This window comes from Hetaerina americana, unplaced genomic scaffold, assembly GCF_022747635.1.
Source record: "Hetaerina americana unplaced genomic scaffold, ioHetAmer1.1.p SCAF_5, whole genome shotgun sequence".
Taxonomy (NCBI): Eukaryota; Metazoa; Arthropoda; class Insecta; order Odonata; family Calopterygidae; genus Hetaerina; species Hetaerina americana.
The window spans coordinates 90,627,921-90,651,251 of NW_027287095.1; the positions used below are offsets into that span (position 1 = coordinate 90,627,921).

Sequence of the window (23,331 nt, forward strand, 5' to 3'; positions counted from 1 at the left end):
ATGTTGCTTAGTTACTTACAGCAAATTAATCATAATTTGTGAACTTTTGTTAAATCCACGTTTTCATGCAATAAGGACTAAATAAATATAACAGAATAACTTTTAGTGGTCATTATGAAGTTGTAAATATTCTATATAATAATGCTGATTATTTCTACACATCCACACTATAATTATGATTGATTGTGCGATTGTGAGTGCAGTCCAAAATTCACTGACAGTGCCACAAGCATTGTTCAAATGGTGCTGCCTCAAATGGTGTTTGCTTTCCCTGGTGTACAAGTACTGTGGAATTTAGGCAGCATTATCAGCGGGAGTTTTTACCGAACGAATCCCATAACTGTGTTGATATTGTTACATAATGGTTATGGCGGTGAATTTCAGACCAACCGTGAGTGACTCACATCTCAAATAACATATTTTTTAATTTTGCATTCATACCTCTCAAGTGTACAGATAAGCTGTACCTATGCACACACAATTGCAGGAGTAACATTCTTGTAAATTTAACTGTCTCTCCCAGGGTTAAGTGCCCCTGATGACCACCTCTCTCCATCTTCTTTATCCCATTGTGCTTATCACATGTTTGTTGACACACATTGAGTCATTCTCTTGACGAAATACCAAAATAATTTTTATAATTAATTTCATTTTAAGCCTTCCACAACATCCATCAGATGGATGTTCCATGCTATTTCAAGGACTAACTGTAGCATAGGGTGCCTTTTTGGACAACAGTTTTGCCCCCAGTCCTGGAGACATCTTCAGGTCGAAGTGATATTTGTTACAATTTGACCACTATATACAGGAGATGCTGGCTGGCCCGCATTGCTCTGATTGGCTCTTCCTTGGAAGTAAGGTGAAATTACCCTTTTCCACGTGGAGGTCAGAGTGTAGCCATCCTCAAGGTTGAAATTCTTATGATTTTTCATTATTTCCACCGTTTCTCTTATGAGTCTCGGAAAATAATGTTTCTCTCTTGCCAGCACTTTTGCATGGCCAAACTCAATTATGTGTCCAGGTTCCGACCATGCATGTTTGGTCATTGCCGTGAGTCCAAACTGTTTCTTATCCATCCGGCCCTTCGGTGCTCCTTAATTCTGGATATAATGGACCTTCCTGTTTGGCCGATATAGGGCTTCCCAAAGGTGCACTTGATCTCATATACTCCCTTGTAAATGAGGTTGGGAATCTAATCCTTAGACTTAGGGATGATGTCGCCCATTTCTTTCTTGTTGTGGACAACCTAGTTACTACATTATGCTTCTGTTAGAGCTTACTTATCTTTTTAGCCATTTTGGTGACGTACGGACTGGTAGCATATGCAGCCAGTTTTTCCTTAATTGGAAAACAAATTTAATTAATTTCAATAAATTACATTTGTTTAAATTTCATTACATTAATTGAATTTCAATTTAATTTAAATGAATTACATTTGTTTTCAAATCCCCAATTTCCCCAGCAATTTGTTTTCTTCCTTTCCATGATGTTATCACAGCTGATTCTCTAAAATAAAACTTCATTGATTTGGGTACACAGATTCTCCTAGTTGTATCCCTGGCAACAATTCCGACTGCTATATCACCCCAGATAAACAATTCGGTTTCTTTCAGAAATGGCACTTCCTATGCACATAGAGACGGTCCCAACTCTTCCTTTCTACAGGAGAGAGGGGGTCAACTAGCTGGTCCTTCCCTCGCTCCTTAGGGCTCTGCCCCCTCCACCATCACTAGATACAGTACCACTCTTTCCAAACACTAGCTGCTATGTAAGAGAATGTTTCAAATCAATTACCACCCATAATTCAAAGATCTACTGGTGAGTCAACAAGATATGCACTTCAGTGGCTGCCCCTCAAGACGCGAGGAAAGAGGAGGCATACTGGGGGTCTTCAGCCTGCTTTACCAAAGGACAATAAGGATGCCATATGACACCCTTTATTCACCCAGAGGATGAAGAAAATGATCAGGCTGCCAAAGCAGAAGGGTTAATGCCTAGGCGATAGAAATAGACTATTGAGTTTTCAACTTACCTTGGGAAGCGTCTCTTTGAAGAAGGCCAGGACAAAGACAAAATCTGTGATGGCAAGAAAGAGGGCGAATGAAGCCGGTACCATGAACCAGCTTTCACCAGTTTGGGAATGGGACCAATGAGCAAAGGCAGCGCCAATGATGGGGCCCAGAATGAAGCCGATTGAGAAGGCAATCCCCACAAGTGCCTGTAGGGGAAAAGATTCATAAATTACACATGAAAATTCCACTTCAGCCATTTCAGTTATATTTTAGGTTATCAGTCATTCCCAGATTTAACTGCCACTTGCTTACCACCAATGAATAGCAGCAGTAAACTGTGATCAAATTTGATATCTCATTTCATACCAACTGTAAATGTATGGGAAATATCAAATTACTATGTCAGCCTAAATTCAAGATGATGTTGGATATAAGGTGATTTGAGTTTTTGACCTGTACTTACCGAAAACACTTTTGATACACAGTATACTCTCATTTGAGCATTCCTGGTGGCTAGTCCTTTGTGTCAGGTACCTTCACACTCAAACCCAAGTTTTTTTAACAGAATTTTCCCTTCAATTATGTTTCTAACCAAACCATTGTGTCCCAGAGTGAGTCCAATCTATCTACAGCTCTTCTCTACTGTAGTTTCCTCTTCTGCTCTTCTATACATAACACTTCCTCCTATTGTCTGCCCATTTGATCTTCATTCTCCTCTTCTGTACCACATTTCAAAGGCTTCTATTACTCTTATGATATTGTTCTACTTTTCATGTGTTCCTTGTCTCTGATCTATATAGTGCCATGCTCCGTACAAATATTTTGACATTCCTTTTTTGCAACCTTATGTAAGCCTTCTTTGAACATAGCAGTTGCCTCTTCTTTATGGGTGCCTTCTTAGCTGGAGCTATTCTTCTCTTAATTTCGATTAAACTTCTTCCATCCCAAGTTATTTCACTCTGCTGCCCAGCTAGACAAAGGATTCCACTTGCTCTAGTTTCACTCCTTGAATTATGATCTCTACCTCCAGGTTTCCTCTTCCACGAGCAAGGATTTTAGTTTTCCTCTTGCTGTTTCTCAAATCATATTCCAAAAATATATGGTGCATTCACAGTAGCTTGCACGGCCTCTTGCATCCCAGCTATTACTGCAAGTTAATCTGCGAACATGGGCATGCGTTGACATTTTTCTTGATTTCTTTGCTCAACCAGTGCAATAATGATGCATAATATGTACTTTCCATCCCGTTTGTCATTTGCCTTAAGAGACCCCTCTCTTTCTGATGCTTCTTTGTCTGAGGAGTGTAGCATGTGTCTATGTTTCGTCCACAGTTATGCATCGATGCAGAAATTCATCAGGATTGTGATAGAAAAACACCACACCAGTCTCCAAATCCTTATGTTTGACATTGTTGAATGCTTTTATTTATTTAGTCTTAGTCCGAAAACAGCACTCTGGCCTTTACATCAGACTATTAACAAAGAATAACAATGGAGACGATTATAAACACCCAAGCCCTAGGTGGAAGAAACCCACCCAGGCGGGAATTGAACCCGCGACCCATGGATTGGCAGACGAGGACGTTACCCCGCCGCCACCGAGGCCGACTTTTGGGATATAAAACAAACTATTGGCTTCAATTTTATTGTCTAGAGCAAATAGAACTTTGACAATTACTCGGCAAAGGAGACAACTGGTCATTTATTTCCAAGTAAGTAAGTAGCTTTATACATATAATACACCAGTTCAAAAATGTTTCCAAACTGATTATGAGCAAATACTGGTCTATTGGTTCCTTGTTCTTAGCTGGAACTGACTATTATGCCATCCAGGTTTGGTTCCAAATTCCATGCAGATTTTCATGAAATCCCTAATTATCTAACTCATCTGTCATAAAACCTTATCAAATCCCCATCATGACCTACAGAACTGGGTAAATCATCTCACCATCCACTTTCATTCTCAGCCCTCCTTGGCATTTCACAGCTTGGCAAGTGTATACTACTGTTGCTGATAATGCCCATGAGGGAGGAACGAGTTGACATCGTAATAGTAAACAAATGCGGCAAGGAAATAAGAAATTATTTAATTTGATTGAGTTAAGTTTTACGCATTGAGGTACCACAGAAACCTTGAAACCAGTTATCATGTACAGTGGAACCTCGCTTAACATGAACCTCACACAGTGGGTAATTCACCTTACAAGCACAAATATTTGCCCCGAAATTGACTCGCTTAACAAGTGACTTTTTGCATAAAGAGGGGCGAGGATATGGGAATTCCCAGATTCATTGCATGGTTACTGCTGCAGTTTGTTTTTAGCACTTATTCCAATAGCATCTTGGCTAGTGAACACATATTTCTTCAAACTGGAAATCAAACTTATTATAACTGATTTTTTGCACAAAGTTTAATAATATTTTCTGCAAAGTTTTGAAAATGACCCCGAAGAAAATTCCATCAGAAGAAAGCCATAAGAGAATATTATTAACATTAGAATTGAAAAGTGAAATCATTGAAAATTAGGAATTTATATACCATTCTTATGAGGGAAGGGGTGGGTGAGAGAGGGGAGAAGAAGAGAAGGGGGAAAAGAGGGGAAAGATGAAGGTTTATGATTGGCTTTGATGGGCAGGAGGAGAGGGGTCGCCTTTCCTGAATGCATTTCGCTTTCCCCCAACAAGAATGGTATATAAATGGACCGCAACTTGAATAATTTGTACCTGATGATGATGCCTAAGCGTTGAAACTAGTAGTACCAAAAAAAAGAAGAGTGGAAAAATACATTGTGTTCTTCATTTAATATACTGTCATCTTATATCTCAATATTTCATCTGAATAGGACCTCAGGTGAATAGCCAAATGGAGCAAGTTAGCTACGGGAGTAGTGTTCACATATTTTTGGTTGCTGACAACATCAATTATTTCATATTCTCCATACTGCAAATAGATATTATACCACAGATAACATGATAATTATAAATAAATATAGAGTAAAAAATTAACTATTGTAAAATTAAAAAAAAATTGTTATGAATCTCCATGCATTCAAACAGACAATAATTACTGACCCTTAATACATTTATTTCTTCCAATTATTGAAATTGATCAACAATATGAATAAAAATATCGCATGAAGTCAATATATAGATATATTAAAGCATGTTATTGAGCATTTAAATATCCATCAACTAAAAATCAATGAATATAAACAATTATCATGGCTTATTGATGACAACAATGTATTAATGACACAGTAATTACCCGCCAAGTGCCCGAACAGTAGTGCAATAGAGGAACCAGACTCAAGAGAGAGTTCATCTGAAATCCCTTGGCTGTGGATTCCCTCGTGACCTACCATGCCTTTTGCCCTGAGAGCTGGTGTGGACACATCCGTGATGATCGCCATGGAGAGAGACACATTGCCTTTGCTTATCCCACCCACAAATCGGGCCAGCACAAAGAGGGCAAAGTTACTCGAGAGCACCCAGAGGATATATGAGAAGGCAATGCCAGCCTAGAAAATGAAAAGGCACACATGAATACCGGGGAAATCAGTAGGTTTGTAATCCACATCAATGTTGCTTTTGACTGGAATAAGAAATGCTGAGAAAACAGCTCTTACAATGGTGTACAGAAATGAGATACAAATACATAAGAAGGACAAAAACAGGATAGGGGAAGAAGGTAGAAAGGTGCTGATGACGAACAGAAAAAAGTATCCTGGACAGGGACTTGAACCATGGACCGTTAACTTGCTAGTATAATGCCCTACTAATTAAGCCATTGAGGAAATGGAATCACAACTGAAGTCCACATGGGTTAATGCAACCCAGTAGCCCGATTCTGGAGCCTAGAGATAGCACCTGGGAGTTGTTTCGCCCACCACCAGAGATATGTACGAACACACAAGAGGAGAGGATAGTAGGGAAAGCATTCATAGAGAGTATGTACAGGGCATTTGTCTAAAGGCAAGCATTGCCAGGAGAAGGAAATGACGACTGGCTAATAAGTCTTTTTCTGCTTGGAATCTCCACCATTCTACCTTTCCCAAAAGCCATGTGTTTGTCTTTATATGGTCTTCTAACCCTTTTCCCAAAATATATCTGTATCTGTACAATTATATTTTGGCCTTTTGAGGAGCTTATGGGTGTATGTTTATAAAACAAATATACCATTAAATTCTAGTTAAAAACTTAAATATAAATAAAACTACAAAGAAAGGACACTCAGAAATATGGTTGACACTGGCTACACAACAACACAATGATTACCTTTCTTCTTCCACAAAACTCAACTTGACATCCAACACAACAATTGAGCCATCGGCAATTTCCCATTCCTCCTTCCTCCCTTCATGCCATTCAACATGAATATTCTATTCCCACACGTTTCTCATCTTCCCAATTTTCTCCCCTCTATCAAAGATTTCTTCATTCCATCCCCAGTCAAAATGCTCTGCATCCAACCTTTGCTGCCGCCTTTGACTTTCTCCCAGCAATCCTCTCTACTCCCCTCTAACTATGCCTTGCACTTCCGAGTTTGTTTCCCTTTCTGTCCACTTCACCTTCTCCATCCTTCTCCACACCCACACTACAAAACCCTCCAATCTACTACGTTCATCCTCCATCTACAATGAACATGTTTCCAAGCCATACATAACAATGCTCCGTATCAAAGTTTTAACAAGCATTTAGGTCCAGAACACTTCCGAGATAGGTTAACCATACCAGGTGCTCTAGTTTAACAGTTTCTATTCAATGTTTCACTTAACTTCTCTCTTTCTGCAAAACCTCATATCTGTTTTGTTTTTATTTATTATCATCCTATACCTATCGCACTGACTTTCCGAAGTGCTCAACAATGTTTGCAAACTGTTGGTTGACTGACAAACTAAAGCTTGACCTTCCACAAACCTTATTTTATGAATTCCCCTCTGGCTTTCATTCCTACCTCCAGTTCTTCCCATACCTTTTTAATCATTTCCTCTGCATGTACATTGAACATCACTGGTGATAATGGACAACCCTGCCTTACACCTCTTTCTAACACTGCTCATCTGGACTCTCCATCCCCCACTCATACCTGAGCAGACTGAGAAATGTACATGTCGCAGATTAGCTTCCTGTCCCTGCCATCTTTTCTTATTTTCTGCAATGTACTCATTAGCTTTTCCCAATTCACTCTATTAAACACCTTTTGGAAATCTACCAAATAGGCAAATAAGGCCCAGTTGAATTCTATAATCATCTCAATTAGCGATCTCATTACTGCAATGGTATCACGAGTGCCTCTCCCCTTCCTAAACCCAAAAACTGATCATTCCATAAGTAATCATTTCTCCGTTCTACTGTTGATGATGCTGAGAACCACTTTAGCTGTGTATGAATACAAACTTATTGTTCTGTAGTTCTCACAAATGGCTGCCTTCCCCTTTTTGGAAATGGAAATTGACACTGATCAATTATGATATCTACCCCTATGCCCTTATTTGATTTCTTTCTATTTCAGCATCAAGTAAGCTGGGACCTAAGCTATACTCATTTACATCATATTCTCTTCCGATGTTGAAACCTGATGGCCTGTCTTTACCATACGGTCTTCCATCTCCCTTGAATTTCTCCTGGTTCAATTAATGATCTTCCACCTTGTCAAGAATCACAAGGAGGAAGAAGTTGTTAGGGTATGATCACGGATGTTCCTGGATGGAGAATTTGACAGTGCTGGGGGATTGGAATTCGATGGTAGGTGAAGGAAGAGATGGTGATGAGGTGGGGGACAACGGTTTAGGTACCAGGAATGATCGCAGGGAGAAAGCAATTGAGTTCTGCAGGAGAGACAGATCTTCACCATTACTTTGTTTCCAAAAGGCATAGGTATACATAGAAAATGCCAGGTGACTCAGAAAGGTATCAGTATATATTATATTATGGTTAGACAAAGATTTAGGACTAGCATGATCAATTCGCACAGTTTCCCAGACATAGATGAAGATTCAGATCACAATGTGGTAAAAATGAAGTTTTGGAGGCCGCTCTCATTATTTCATTAAGCCAAAGATTTAAATTAAAAAATTCCACATTATAATCAGGTGCCAAGTGTGCACAAGGAAATTTCAAGACAAAGGTCAAATAAACCAACTAGTGATTTATAATAATAGATGATTATTTACGAGAGAGAAACATGACCCATGCAAATATTTATACATGTAAGATAAACTACTAAATTCAAATGAAACAATTGGATTCAACAGCCGTAAGAGGTTACCTTTGAGTGAAATATTGATTTAAACATCAATTAACTTAATCAAATCCAAAATGTGATTCCAATTGAGAGGGATCCCAACCCTCTCCCTTTTTCCACTCATTGGGATGAACATGAATATTAATTCCATGTGGGATTGCATACTTAGTATTTTTCATTAAAAGATTATGATTCGTTACCAGAAATATTTATCAATGCTGACTTAAATACCCTTAAACCTTTCTCATCCATTGTTCTCTTTAAAGGCACATCAAAGGCCAAGGGTATCTCATCCATGTTCCTCATTAGTCCTATTTCTAATTACATCACTTTTCTCAAGTTTATGATGTACCTATGGAATTCTACAACCTTTCTTTCAGATTCAAGAGGCAGTTTATTGCTATTCTAATTCTTCTATGTATGAATAGATCATTTCTCTTCATGAATCTTTCACACCAGAATGTGGTCCCAGAAAAATCAGCAATAGACACACCAATTACTAGTTTTCTCCCTTCAATTAAAATCAGTTTCGTTGAAACAGTAATCCCATTCTTTTTGTGACTTATTATTCAGTTCTTATCACATTCTTCAAGCTTTGGCCATTTTCGAGCAAGTGAGTGTAAATATTTTTACTCTAATCTGCATTTACTAAATCAACCTGCTGCTTCCTCTATTCTATTATCATCTCTGTTGGAGGTGAGCTAAACTAATGCCTTTCAGGTGCCCTGTTTCCGTGTTCTGAAAGTTAATTCATTACTTCAGGTTTAAATGCACTACTTTAGGACAATCTACTCTCTTGAGATCCCATGAAGTCATTCTAACTTTAACTTTTGAAGTTTCTCTTCGCAAAAGTATATATGCACACTAAACAGAGACAATTTAGTAACAGTAGACTAGTTCATACGTAAGTACCATTAGTGAAATGAAACTAAACATGCTACATTGTATATACTTATGATTTATATTTGAATTTTTTAGGATGTACTGTCTAGAAAATATTTAAACTATTGTTCACTACCTGACTGATGCAGAAAAGATACAGTAAATATTTTTACTGGTGAATTGGCTTGCGTCTTATAAGGCAAAGTTTTTACCCCTGCTATACCGATGGCCCCATGAGATGCAGGCTGGTTTTAGAGCACATCTTGGAGTAAAATAAGAGAACCTTATTGGCCGGGAAATACGGTATGCAGAATTGAAGAAGGGCATTTTGTAGAGGTTGAAAGCCATAGGGCAGATCATATGATTTCAATTTTGACTCATTTCAATGAAGTAAAAATACAACATAAACATACAAGGTTTGTATAAAAAGTATTGGTAACAATTTTTTCCTGGTGTGTACGTGAAATGCTGAATTCAGACCATCGGTTAAGTGTGCGCATGATCACAGATCGTGTATTAGCATTGATAAGATGACAGTGTATAGCCCATTATCACTGAAAATTTGGCGATGGGAAAGATCTGCGCTATACTCCTTGCCCTGAAGGTCTTACGGACAGATGACCAGGAGCAGAGTCGAGTGTGTCTGCTCACAAAGACCTTCTGCAAAGGCATCGTGATGATTCCCAAACCCCCTCACAGTCTTGGCATCCCCCCAACTTGGCATTAGCAGACTACAATTTCCCAAAAGTGAAATCCACCCTCAAAGGACATCACCACCATGGGACTCTACGTCAAGTCATCAAAGAAGCTTGCACGTGTACCCTTAAGGACCACGAAGCCTTCAAGCCATGGAAATGCAGCAGGAAAAAGTGCGTAGACACTCAAGGGATGGACTTTGAAGAATTTTGAAAAGGCAATGCAGCAATATCTGAAATAAATGTAATTTTCCTAAACCTTTCTCGATACTTTTTATAAAAACCATGTAATTAATATAATGGCGATATTTGTTTACACACATGACCATGTTTCCTGGCCCATAAGAAGGTCTAGAAAGCCACATATGCCCAAACTGGCACATGCAGAGCTAAGAGGGTGCTACAGGCAATTCCACGGTGACCACTCAATGGATAGGCATGCAATTGAAGAGTATACTCCTATTATATACATAAACGTTGGTACTCAATCGCCAAAAGGTTTGCCATCCCTGTTCTAGATTTTTTACAGAGTTTACAGGAAAGTCTAGAGGTATATATTTTGGTTTCCCAAATTAATGAAAGCCATATAACTTCAGTGCATATTCACAGAGGGCATGCATACTTTGAATGAACCAAAGGAGAAAGAGGAATAAGTTGGACAAAGCCAATATTGGATTAGCAGAGTTCGTTGACTTACCAAAAACTTATCTTTTTAAGTTAAATTACCATTAATTAAATCACTTGCCGGTGATTATATATAAATTTTAGCACATATTTATTACATATGACAGACCAAAAACAATTTTCTCCAACCAGTGTGAAGTTAATACACAGTAATTTCACAATATACATATACTATTATTATAAAAATAAGTAAAATGTAAAAAATATTTTTCCAGGGGCTGAAGGCATCATTATTATTTTAATCAGAAATTTTTTATCTCCATGAAATCATTAGCATTGAAATACAAATTTAAGAAAATTAATAAATTCTCAAGTTCCAACTTCTTTTACTTTATGTAACTGAAAGACTGGAAAGTTATGATGCAGTAAATGTCACTAACCAAACACAGCAACATGGCTGGCTTCCTCCCATACGCATCTGAAAATCCACCAACCATGGGCGAGGCCACATATTGTAAGAATGAGAACAGTGAGCCCAAGAAACCTAAACAAGAGAGAAAAAGAAAACAAGAGAATTTTGATTATGGCAGTAGTATTAAGGAAAGCCAGCAACAACTAAGGTGCAGCTTAAAGGATTAATTGGGTGTCTCAGAAGGGAGGGGCAGCATAAGCAGAGAATGGAGGAAGGTTGGAGAGTCATCATCAGTATTAGCCCACTCTTTATATGAAAGGCACCAAGGGATCACACAATTTAATGTCCCATCTGACGGCTGGTGTACTGTGCTTAAAGTGCTCTCTCCACCAACTACGAGGGCTGTCCAGTAAGTAACTTGCATTATGAAATAAAATATGAACCTAGAGAAACAACATAGTTTTATTGTATACATTGAAAAGGCAGATTATTAAACTATTTATCTACATAGTACTTGAGGCATTTATCATAACGAGACACAAGTGTCTTTCAATTCCATCTCCGCCACCACCTTACATTTTAACCATTTGTTTTTTAAACCAGCATGCAATTCTGCACCACTGTCAAAGTGCTGTGTTTGCAAGCCACGTCTAGTGAGAGATCCATAATCACAAATTGGCAATTTTCATGAATTTTTTTGCTGATTTCCACCAATGGTACAACTGCCACAAGGATAAGCCGACCGCTGCGGTGTCCTCATCATGAGCTTTGGTGATGTGACCATTTTTAAACTAGATGCACCACTGCCCCACTCTGCCTTCACCCATTAATCCATCTCCGTGCCCTTCACAAAGTTGCCAATGAATTACAATTGGTTTGTGGCTTTTTGTCAGTAAAAACATAATCACAGATCGCACTTCACAACTCATGGGAATTTCTATTTCAGCACACATTTTAACAATTCACAGTGGGAGCAAAGTAGAAGAACCACAGTTTGCTAAACACTACCACAGCAGGATGCGTAGTACTGAGTGTAGGGACATTCAAACACCAAGGTGGTGGCTCTAGCACTACCACCACCATGCTAGGTCGAAAGATAAGTTACATTCTGGATAGCCCTCGAGCACCCTAAGTAGAATAAGCACACCACTGAAAAATTTTTTGCCACCCCTAGGATTCAAACCCAGGCCTTCAGAGAAATGAAGCCAGTAGATGTACTTCTATGCATAGCTGCATCGCATCAGAGCTATATATCACACAAATAATAGTTTTGTAAACATTAGAACTACATTTATGTAGATCAGACCACAAAGACAAGAAAAAGGAGATAGATTCCAGTACTGATAGATACAAATACTCATTCTTTCCCCGGACAATCAGGAATCATAATAATAAGAAACCAAAGTCATTCTAGAAATATTAAAGAAATTCCATTTCCAAGTTAGGATAAGATTAAACGTTGCATAGACATGACGTACTGCTCAGGTGCGGGTGGGGAACGGGGAGTCCGGATGGGCAGTGTTAGGAAGAGGTGTAAGGCAGGGTTGCCCATTATCACCGGTGCTGTTCAACCTGTACGCAGAGGAAATGATTAAAGAGGCATGGGAAGAACTGGAGGTAGGAATGAAAGTCAGCAGGGAATTCGTAAAATCAGTTAGGTTCGCTGATGACCAAGCTTTAGTTTGTCAGTCAGCCAAGGGGTTGCAAGCATTGCTGAGTGAATTGGAAACTCAGTGCGACAGGTAAGGGATGAGAATCAATATTAATTAAAACAAAGGTTATGCGATTTTCCAGAAAGAAAAAGGCTAAGCAAAACATTAAAATAGGAGGGCAAAAACTAGAGCAGGTAGAACCGTTTACGTATCTTGGTAGCGTTTGGACCAGCCCGGTCAAAGTAGTAGGGACGTAAGAAGAAGAATTGCGCTAGGCAAAGAGGCTTTCACAAGGAGGAGGGAGTTGATGACAGGGACGTTGAGTAAGGATATTAGGAAAAGACACGTAAAAACTTTGATATGGAGCGTAGCTTTGTACAGTGCTGAAACGTGGTCTTTGAAGCAGGAGGATAGACGTAAATTGGAGGCTTTTGAAATGTGGTTATGGAGCAGAATGGAGAAGTGAAATGGAAAGAGAAGAAAACACATGAGGAAGTACTTGGTATGATGGGCGAAGAGAGGGGTTTGTTGGGAGAAATCGTAAGGAGGCAGGAAGAATGGTTGAAGGACATAATGATGGGCAGTGGGATGTTGAAGACTAATAGAAGGGAGAATGTTAGGCAAACGAGGAAAGGGAAGAAACATGATAGGGAATGTGGATGGGATGAAGGAAGTACTCAAGAGTTGAAGAGGGACCTGATTTAGAGTACGATGTTGTGTTTTGCTAGGTGTCACAAAATATTTATTTAGGAGCTGTTTCCATCCAAAACCCTACCTTAACCGGTAGATTACCTAATAATAATAACCTAACGCCCCTAGCCACATGCCCTTGCGGCAACTTGCAGGGGACAATGTAGACATAGAAATAAATTTTTTTTTAATCAGTTTTCATCCAAAAAGAAACTTAAATTTTACAAAATTTTTCCATACATGGTAAAGGTTTAAATAAGTTGTGGCTGTACCCACTTTTGAAATTTTCTCCAGGAGTAAACTAATAAGGAAATATCTGTGAACTTCTTGGAGTAGTGTTGATAAAGTGATGACTGTCGTAGTGGCAACACCAGGTATATTGGTAGCAAACAGTGGAAGGCTCACAGGAATGTGTGGGACAACAGGATTGATGTGAGACTTTTGAGAAATGCTGGCAGTCCTCGTATCTGTCTGGCTACTCGTAAGAAATGTATATTTGCTACCACAAATAATAGTGGGTATTCTTCATAGGGAAGAGCATCACACTGGTTGGTTTTAAGACATAAAGTTCCATCATGGAGTAGGGTTTGCGGATGGTACGAAGAGAAATGTAACCGTTTGAAATTGTTTCTTTCACCGGTACAAAATGCGATACATTTAGTAATATTTCCAGAAAAACAACAACCAAATTAAAGTATAAATCTACTCTAAATTACGTGGATCCTTTAATAATTCCTCAGCAATTCCAACAAAGAGTGCTTGTGGTATCGGAAAAGGTTTGCTCTTACTCAGTTCTCATTAGACTGTTGTTAATTTTCAGCTATATCTATCCCTTGGTTTCATTTTTCATAGTCAATTGAAGCATACGATGGAATTAAAAAGAACTATAATTATAGAACTGCTTCCATGATAAATTAAATGCTAATTGACAACAGCAGTCACTGTGAATATGGTATCACCATTTACTTAACAGTCATGAATCAATATATAGCATTTATTTTCCTAGAATTTTAATGAATCCACCTCTTTATTTACTTCACATTAATCCAAAAGCATCACTTTGGCCTTTAAATTGGACTTTCAACAATTTTTTAACAATAGACATTTAGAAACACCCAAGCCCTAGATGGAGAAAATCCCACCTAGGTGGAAGTGGAACCCACAACCTCTGGATTGGCAGTCAAGGACGTTACCCTGCCGCTATCAGGGCTGGCATCCTTATCTTAAGTCAAGCTACAGTGCCAGTTGTATCGCAGATACTATTGTAGTTCCTCAATAATACACAAGAAAAACACTCATAAAAGAGACAAGGTTTCTAAGGAAACCATAAAATTTCTCATCTCATTTCAATTGGTACATATTACACGAGCAGCAGAGGTGATACCTGAGGATTGTACGTGAGGACAAAATAATAAAGAGGCATGGAAAGAACTGGAGTAGTAGTTTTTAGGCGAGGAGACCAACAGCTGAGGTCATTAGCACTATTTGGAATAGACAGGAAATCCAGCAGTTTTAACCTTCCTTAATGGTACCGAATTTCACCCTTCTCCTGTAAACTTCCCATATTTGTTCGCACTGAGCCTTCCACCATGCTACTTTTGCTTTATTTGTCACCCGTGTCAATTTATTATTTAACTCTCTTTGTACTTCTTTCTACATAACTCTGTATTTACATTCTTCCATTTCCTTCTCTCGTTTATCTTCCTAACTATTAAATGGAAGAAGGGACCATTTGGTCTCAATTTCACTCAAATAAAGACCTCTATCTATCTCATTCATGACCCATGGTTTCCTTGCCCTTTTCCTAATAAAAGTCCCTATAGTTTCTTTTAATGCTTTCTATATCCCTTTTTTGATTCATTCCTATTTTCTCTTGGTAGTACCCAGCTCAGTTTCTCATGAAGTTTGATGACACTCCTTCCTAGACAATCCATTAAATGCTTGTACATTTCATTTCCTAAACCGCTTACCCAGCTTTATCTTTTTGAATCGGATGCTATATTTCATAATCTAAATAGTGATCAGAGTCAGCATCCTCTCCCAGGAAATTGTGACTCTGTTCCTAAATACGGGCCTATCCATAATATAGTCTAACTGATACCTTTCTGAATCACCTGGCATTTTCAATGTATACGTATGCTTTTTGTGGTGTCTAAATTAAGTGATAGATATGATTGTGTTGTCTCCAAGGCGTATTTCAATGTACAAATGCCAAATGAATAATATTTTTTAAATATGGAATATTTAAAAATAATTAAATAAGAAAGAGAAATGAATTTCAGATATATTAGTTAAAAAAAGATAGCAATTGAAAATAAATGAAAAATAATGCATGAGATGGAATAGAAAGACAGGCTCATTTATCACAAAAATGGTCATTACCAGAGTAATGTAGCTTCTCATGTAGAACATTTTGCAGGCCTCATTTAAAGGCTTCATAAGAATTGTTCATGCAATACAATAGGCAATTTATTGGGACCTATATGTTTGACAGCACTTTAACCAATATAAATAGGGGATGGATGTGAACCTAAAAAGGTTTGAATAATGGGAGATACAATGCATTGCATTTTAGCATTAGCTGTACGTCATAGGGACACCAGATAAATTTTGAAGATAACAACTACACAATGCCAAGAAAGGATTGCTCTGATTCTGCTATTATGCATTGAAATCCACCACACAAAAATGAGAAGGCATCACCACAGGTGGCATCCCATTGAACGCCGAATAAATTAAATAAATGTATGAATGATGTTTTTGGTCAAAGAAAAGTTCAAATCTCTGAAAAATAGTAAAGTAAATGTAGGATATCATTGACTTTGCAGTTATGTCAGCCTATAGTGCTACTTCATTTTGGCGATTCTAATTCCTTTATCTTGACTCAATTCTCCATTGTGGCATTAATTAAACGCAACCCTCTCCAGTATACTTTCAAATACAGACTCACAAATGCCTCAATATTTCCTCTGCTGTATAATATCTACTACCCGCTCTTAAACTGTCAAAAGCAGCATTTAATTCACAGAGAAGTTGAGTCGTGTTTAATTAGCCCAAATTTAGGGGACTGAGTAAAGAGAAAGAGATTAGATCAATAAAGGTGTCGTACTAGACATTAAAAGAATGGCACAACTGTGAGGCCCACCATGTCCTCAATGTTTAGAGTCAAATACTCACCACCGAATAGCACTGAATTGAATCTGTCAGGAGCACCCAACATGTGCTGAAAGAATCTAACTTTCTCAAGAAGGTAGGGATATAATCCACTCGAGTCATTTTGACTGTAAAGATCCAGCAATGACGGTAAAAGTGGGAGAATCATGGTGAATGCAAGCAAATCCAGTAGGAGACTGACAAACACTACGTGCACCATCGGATGTGTTTTCCCCATTTTATGGGTATCCTGGGTTTTCATTGATTTATCATTCTGAAAAATACAGCAAAGTGAAATTACGGGAATTCCAGATTTCTATCTACAGAGCATGCAAAATGCGACAATGCATCATTATCCGAAAGCCATGGAAAAATCCATCAAGGTGTGTTCACCGCACACCGCAATTCACATTTACGTAATAATACACATTTACCTGCGACGTGACTTTTTTCTCTCCACCATTGCTGGATTTCATTTCAAGAAAGAATAACAATCCCACAACGAAAGGCAGACACGTGTACTTGAATAAGGGTTAATACGAAGTTCACTAGAGTAGAAAGTGAGTCACGAAATTTGGTTCAATGGTGTGGATGTAGCCAAAATAGTCAATTATCCGAATTTAAAAGCAGAATTTCACCATGTGTCACACGCAATTCACTACATAAGACGTTTACCACGTCATATAAAGAAAAAGCACTGCTGAAACAAAAATATCTCAAAAGAAGGTAATCGCTGAGAAATGCCAAATATGCATTTTGAATATACCGTTATTCTGGAAATTTGGCTAAACACTACGGAAAACTAGTTCTCTTATCACCTTCGATCCAGTCCACCCGATTATTCCCTTTTAAACCCAACACGCGCATACCCTTTTTGTCAATGAAATCTTCCTCGATGTTGTTCATCAGACGTGAGACAGTTCAATAGCCAATTAATTCAAATTAAATTCATTTCTTTAAGAACATGTATTCTTCATGTTATTGTGGCCTATTTTAAATTATTATTCCGTTGAAAAACAAGGTTTGAACAGGGAAAGAGTAGCAAAGGCAAGAAGCAGATATCAGGAAAATTTAGTCTTAACAGACTTTATAAGACATCAAACATTTTCACCGAGTTCATCAAACTTTTGAGATTTATGATTCGTGTTGACTTAAGACACACTACACTAGCGCCTTACAGGGCTAAACGATGAGAGAACAACTACTTTCAAAAACACCCAGCTGATTCAATTGAAACCGCAATGAGTGACTGCGAGGAGCAGAGAGGTTTTTGCGATTACTCTTACATATGCCTGCCGTGACTCAAATATATTGATCATTCACTACCTCCATAATATCCACTGGCCTTGCGTAGCGGATTTTATCAGAGTTTCGAATTTTATTAGACCAGCTTCAAGATCATACCATGCTCCCTAATGCCTAACCGGTTTGGACGTAGCAATTTTTAAATTAACTGATATTGGCCCAAGACTTCTAAAGGCTATAGATTACTAGAGTAATACGAACACACGTGTTCACAAAGTACACGGCAGTATCTCCTAAATCAGGGTATTAATCTCCCTAAAATTGACAGTACACTAAGTAGTACCCTATTTTCCCATCGATAACGCGCGCGTTTTCTATACAAAAAAATGTTCAGATGACCGAAAAAATGACGATGCGCGTTATGTAGTGAGAATTGAAAACATCCAGATATTTACATACCTATGCACCCAATAATTTAAAGAAGAGTCTCGCAAAAATAAATTAGCCTGGAAGCATGCCTTTCCAATTGCATTCTACTTCTTACTGATGTGCTACTTTATAGCTATTTCATCTCATAAATCCATGAGAAAGGGAATAAACATAATTTCTATACTTCATTAATTCTAATACATAGTACTTCTTAATTCTAATACATAGTACACGGAGAGTATTGCGTATTATATACACGTTCGTAAGATATGCTAGGATTGGTAGATCACTCGAATTCAAGAAATTCGTCACCTGAATCACAATTTAATTAAATTGCATTAAATTAAAATGCATTTATCATCTCTTCAGGCACACCATTGAGTTCGCTCTCCGAAGTTAACTCTTCCTCACCTTCTAGGACTGGCGTTGAAATATTGCCTAAAGATTTTTCTAATCCATCTTTTACACAAGTCACTCTGACACTTTCCAGGGTCCACCGGCTTATTTCTTCATAAGACACTCTTTTAATCCTTTCCGATTCTGTGTGGTGTTTCATACCAGACATCATCCACTTATCCCAACTAGAACCTAACTTTGATTTAAAAGATTATGGTTGAATCCTGGCAGCGTCGCGATGTTGATGACTTCTAGCTTAAACATCGTTATTTATGATTTTCTTCTATATGGGTAATTTTCTTGAGAAAATTCTAAATTAGAAAAGCTTAACTCAATCCAGGTTTGAAACAATCACCATGTGGGCGGCACTTTCATAGAACTTGGAGGGTGTCTAGAACAGCTGAGCGCCAATGCTAACAAAGCAGAGTAAAGCAAACAAAACCAGAAAATTGTATTTCCATTCATTCTCTTATTTTTTATATTTGGTTTGCTGAAAGTTCATTGATACAGCAAATGAAATGGCACACAACGTTTCAACTTACGAATCATAGCAAAAAAGCAATAAGGCGGCATATTGTGTTGGCTTGTAAATATTGTTTATTATTTTATCCTTCTGTTGTTTGCAGTTAATTTCAATCACCTGGCTCTAATCTTCTGTATACTTGCAGTAGATATAGCCAAAGGCAATTATAATGGGATGAGTCAACCCCAGCCGTACTCTTTTAAATGGGCAAAGAATGGGTGAGGGAAATTAGAGAAGATATATGCAGATATCAATAAAAATTATTTTAAAAAAATAAATAAATGAAAACAAAAATAATAATATAATAAATATAATAAAAATACTAAAAATAATTGAAAAAAATAACGCAAACGGCTAGAACAATGAAATGGAAAAAATGCAAATAAATCACTTACTCTCTAGCTTGGATATACTATACAGCATCAATCCTTGCTAGTCTCAAGCACTCAAATGCATGTAATAAAATAAAATTAAAAATTATAATAACAACAAATGAAAAAAGAACATTAAGTTGAATTGTGTGGACTCACATAATTACCTATGTCTAAATTATGACATTGACCCCGAGTAAATAGTTGCACATTCATGCTTGGATATTGGTAAATAATATTCTATGCCCATTTATTTAAGTTATTTTTAAACCCAAAGGTTGTAATTATTTTAAATCCTACAAGTATTGTGCTATTCCTTGATAACAATATGATCTTATATATTCCGAGTTAAGGAGATGATTGGACTCATTGATTTATTGGAGCTTCAAGTGTTTCAATCTGATTTTCCTAATCAATTTAAATCCTTTCCAAAATTAATTTATAAAACAATAAATTTGATTTTGCATTCAGCTAAATTCATATCCAAGATAATCACTTAGAGGATAAATGATAACTTAGGGAACAGTCCGCTTGGGTTCAGGAAGGGGAGAGGAATGCCTGATTCCAAAGCAGTTATGTAGTCACCAATAGAAAGGAATATAGAATACAATCAGGATGTGTTTGTTTGTTTCATAGATTTTTAGTTGATGTTTGAGAGAGAGTGAATGGGGTCAAACTGATGAATGTGCCACAAAAAATAAGAGTAGATGGAGGTGTACGTGACTTATCCGCAACCATGTCTCTGACTGTACAGGTTTGAGTGGTAAATAGATAGTGACTTGGGATAGGCTATGTTAAGAGGAGGGTGAGATCAGGTTTCCATTATCGATAGTGCTTTCAATATATGCTTGGAGGAGATAATCAAAGAGGCATCGGAAGAACTGGAGATAGGAATGAAAGTCACTAGGGAAGTCATAAAATCAGTTAGGTTTGCTGATGACCAAGATTTAGTTTGTCTGTCAGCCAGGGGGTTGCAAGCATTGCTGAGTGAATTGGAAATTCAGTGGGACAGGTATGGGATGAGAATCAATAATAATTAAAACAAAGGTTATGCGATTTTCTAGAAAGGAAAAGGCTAATTTATGTTAAAATAGGAGGGCAAAAACCGGAGCAGGTGGAAGAGTTTACCTATCTCAGAAGTTTTTTGGACCAAAATGCTCAAAGTAATAGGGACACAAGGAGAATAATTGCACTAGGCAAAGAGGCTTTCACAAGGAGGAGGGAATTGATGACAGAGAAGTTGATAGAGGATATTAAGAAAAGGCTTGTCAAATCTTTGATATGGAGCATTGTTATAATCGGTATGGAAACATGGCCATTCAAGCGGGATGGAGGCGTGGATTGGAGTCTTTTGGAATGTTGATATAAAGAAGGTCAAGTGAATGGAAAGGAAAACAAACAAGGAAGGGATCAGGATGGTGCGGAGGCAAGCATACTAGCTTCCCACCCAGGGGGCCTGGGTTTGAATTCTGGAAACAGCAGATCTTTTTCCAGGGAGTCCCGATCCCTACTTGAGGTGCTTTGTGGAGAGCACTTTTAAGTTAAAATGCCATCTGTTGGATGAGATGTTAAGTGGCGGACCCCATAATGCTTCCATTAAGGGTAGACTAATGCTAACGATTGGTTTCTCTCCACCTTTCCCACTATCCCTGATGGTGCAAATGGCCTTAGTCGTCGTTCTCTCCACTGCTACTACAAATGAGGAAATGCTAGGCTGGGTGGGGGGGGGGGGGGAAGGGGATTGTTCGGAGAAATCCAAAAGAGACAGGAAAGATGGATGCAGAGCATTCTGATTGGGCATGGGATGTCAAAGAAACAGTGATGGGCAGAAGGTTGGGCAAGCAAAGGTGTAGGAATAGGCATGCATAGGTAGGATGGGAATGTTGAATCGAATGGAAGGAGGAAGTGTGCATAATTGAAGAAGGGACCATGTAGTTCCAGGCTTAACTTTGAGAAAAATTTCCATATTGGAGAGAAATGATAATTATCACAGTAAAATGGAAATCACAATTATAAATTATCATTTTTCTCCAAATGAAGAAGGTTGATTGTAGTGTCGAATGTAAAGTTTTTTTGTTGGGAGAAGCTAAGTAATGAGTCGGTATTCAGTCTGAGTCCATCCAAACCTATCTTAAACCGTGGAATCTTCAATAATAATATTTCAACCAATGGAGTATATAGATTAAAGTAAATAAGAAATGAGCAACAGTTCTTAGGACTCATTATAAATATTACTCAGAGGTATAAGATTAAAATTAGTTCCTATGCAAAAAAGCCACTTGCTCCAAGAACTATTTATGTACCATTATTGATGTCAGGAGGTCTAGGTACCTTATCTAGGGCAGGACTATATACTTACACCAAGAGTAAAACTCTGAGGTGCAAGAAATTTGGCATTTATAGGAGTCCCTGAAAAACTAATATTGGAATCCCAGTGCCTGTGAACCAGTGATGAAATTCATGCAGTATTTACCAACCCTGTTTGCTGGCAGAGGAGTCTTAGACCACCTTTTTTATGCACGTTTTAAGGGGAAAAATGGCCCCAATTTTCGTAAATTTCTACAATGAGTTATTTTGCTGCTAATTTTAGTTCTTTATATCTCTAAAAAAGTGACTGGTAACATTGTAGCTCAGTGCCACCTTTTCATCACCAATCTCAAAACCCAGAAATTCATGTTTGGAACTAAATGAAAAACACATTAAGCCTCTACTTCAGAAATGGTGTCTTTGTATTATAAATTGTCCTCTGTGCCATCTTGCAGGTTAATAATTCTGTATTTCTTAAATGAATGTACAAATTTATCATATTTCATATCATTCCATGCAACTTTTACCCACTCACGAATCTGTGAAATGCAGGGCCTATTCCTCCATCATAAAGATGTAAATTTAAAATCTGTTGACTGCATTTTTTAATGATATACTCACCTATAAGAGTCCAATATGGCTGAAAGTGCTTTACGAAAACTCAGGGAGCTCAGCTCAAAGTTGGAGGTTACAGTATTTGCATTCAAATAGAATCCAGCTTTTGCCTAATTGAATGATATATACATATGCACATTGTATAAATCATAACTTTAGATATCTATGGATCTGAATACGTTTTACTTAATGTCCCCTCATTCGGATTGAAGCAAAAATATATCAAACAACTTACTATTTTTGCAGCACAAGAAAAAAAATGTTGAAAGATTTATTTGACATCAATCTCTCGCAGTAAGACAAAATGTATTGGATTACTAAAAAATGTATATTAATAAACCAGAAGTTTTAGACACAAATTTAAACTCACAACTTATCAATGCACAAGATGCTCTATTTTTATCTGAAGTTTGAGAGGAAAAAAGTGCATCCATGACAGTAGTTTGAAAGGTTCTTGGAATCATCACCAGATGTCATTACTTGCACAACGAGATTCCCACATAGTATTAGGTGTTCTTTTCTGAGCAAAGAGGAAACGAGCGAATGCTCTGTGGTGCAGAGCCTCTCACTTGCTCCCGTGTAGTGATTCCTGAAGATGGAGAAAATTGAGATTTGAGCTGATTAAATACTTCGTAAAGAAAGGTGTGAAAGCAAAAGAAATCCATGCAGACTTTCCGAACACTCTGCTCCTCCATATTCAACTGTTGCCAGGAGGACAAACAAGTGTCAGTTTTGTTGAGACAGCTTATATGATGATTCGCATAACGGCCCGCCAAAAAGTACCACTACTTGCTTGAAAATAAGCACAAACTATTCATGGAGAATCGCCGACTGAACCATAGAGAAATAGCTGACGCTGTAGGGATGTCATCTGAATGGCATATCACATTCTAACAGCGGAATTGGACATGAGAAAATTATCTGCTAGATAGGTGCCACTTATCTTGACACTGGATCACAAACAAATCAGAATGAAGATTTTTGAGCAATGTTTAATCTGTTTTAAGAGCAACCAACAAAATTTTCTGTGCTGGTTTGTGACCATAGATGAAATTTCGTGCAGTGGGAACATTTGATTCACC

General features: G+C 37.8%; 1 protein-coding gene across 1 annotated transcript in view; it reads right to left on the reverse strand.

The window, feature by feature from the left end:
• Positions 1-17,404, reverse strand: part of rtet (major facilitator superfamily domain-containing protein rtet) — a 40,055-nt gene extending 22,651 nt beyond the window's left edge. Inside the window, exons 1-5 of the mRNA XM_071592315.1 lie at positions 16,798-17,404; positions 16,388-16,637; positions 10,897-11,000; positions 5,371-5,529; positions 2,033-2,218 (exon numbers count right to left, since the gene is read on the reverse strand). Of these exons, the coding sequence (XP_071448416.1) occupies positions 2,033-2,218; positions 5,371-5,529; positions 10,897-11,000; positions 16,388-16,637; positions 16,798-16,839 (741 nt within the window). The 5' untranslated portion in view covers positions 16,840-17,404. The remainder of the gene's footprint in view (positions 1-2,032; positions 2,219-5,370; positions 5,530-10,896; positions 11,001-16,387; positions 16,638-16,797) is intronic.
• Between the last annotated feature and the right edge of the window lie 5,927 nt (positions 17,405-23,331).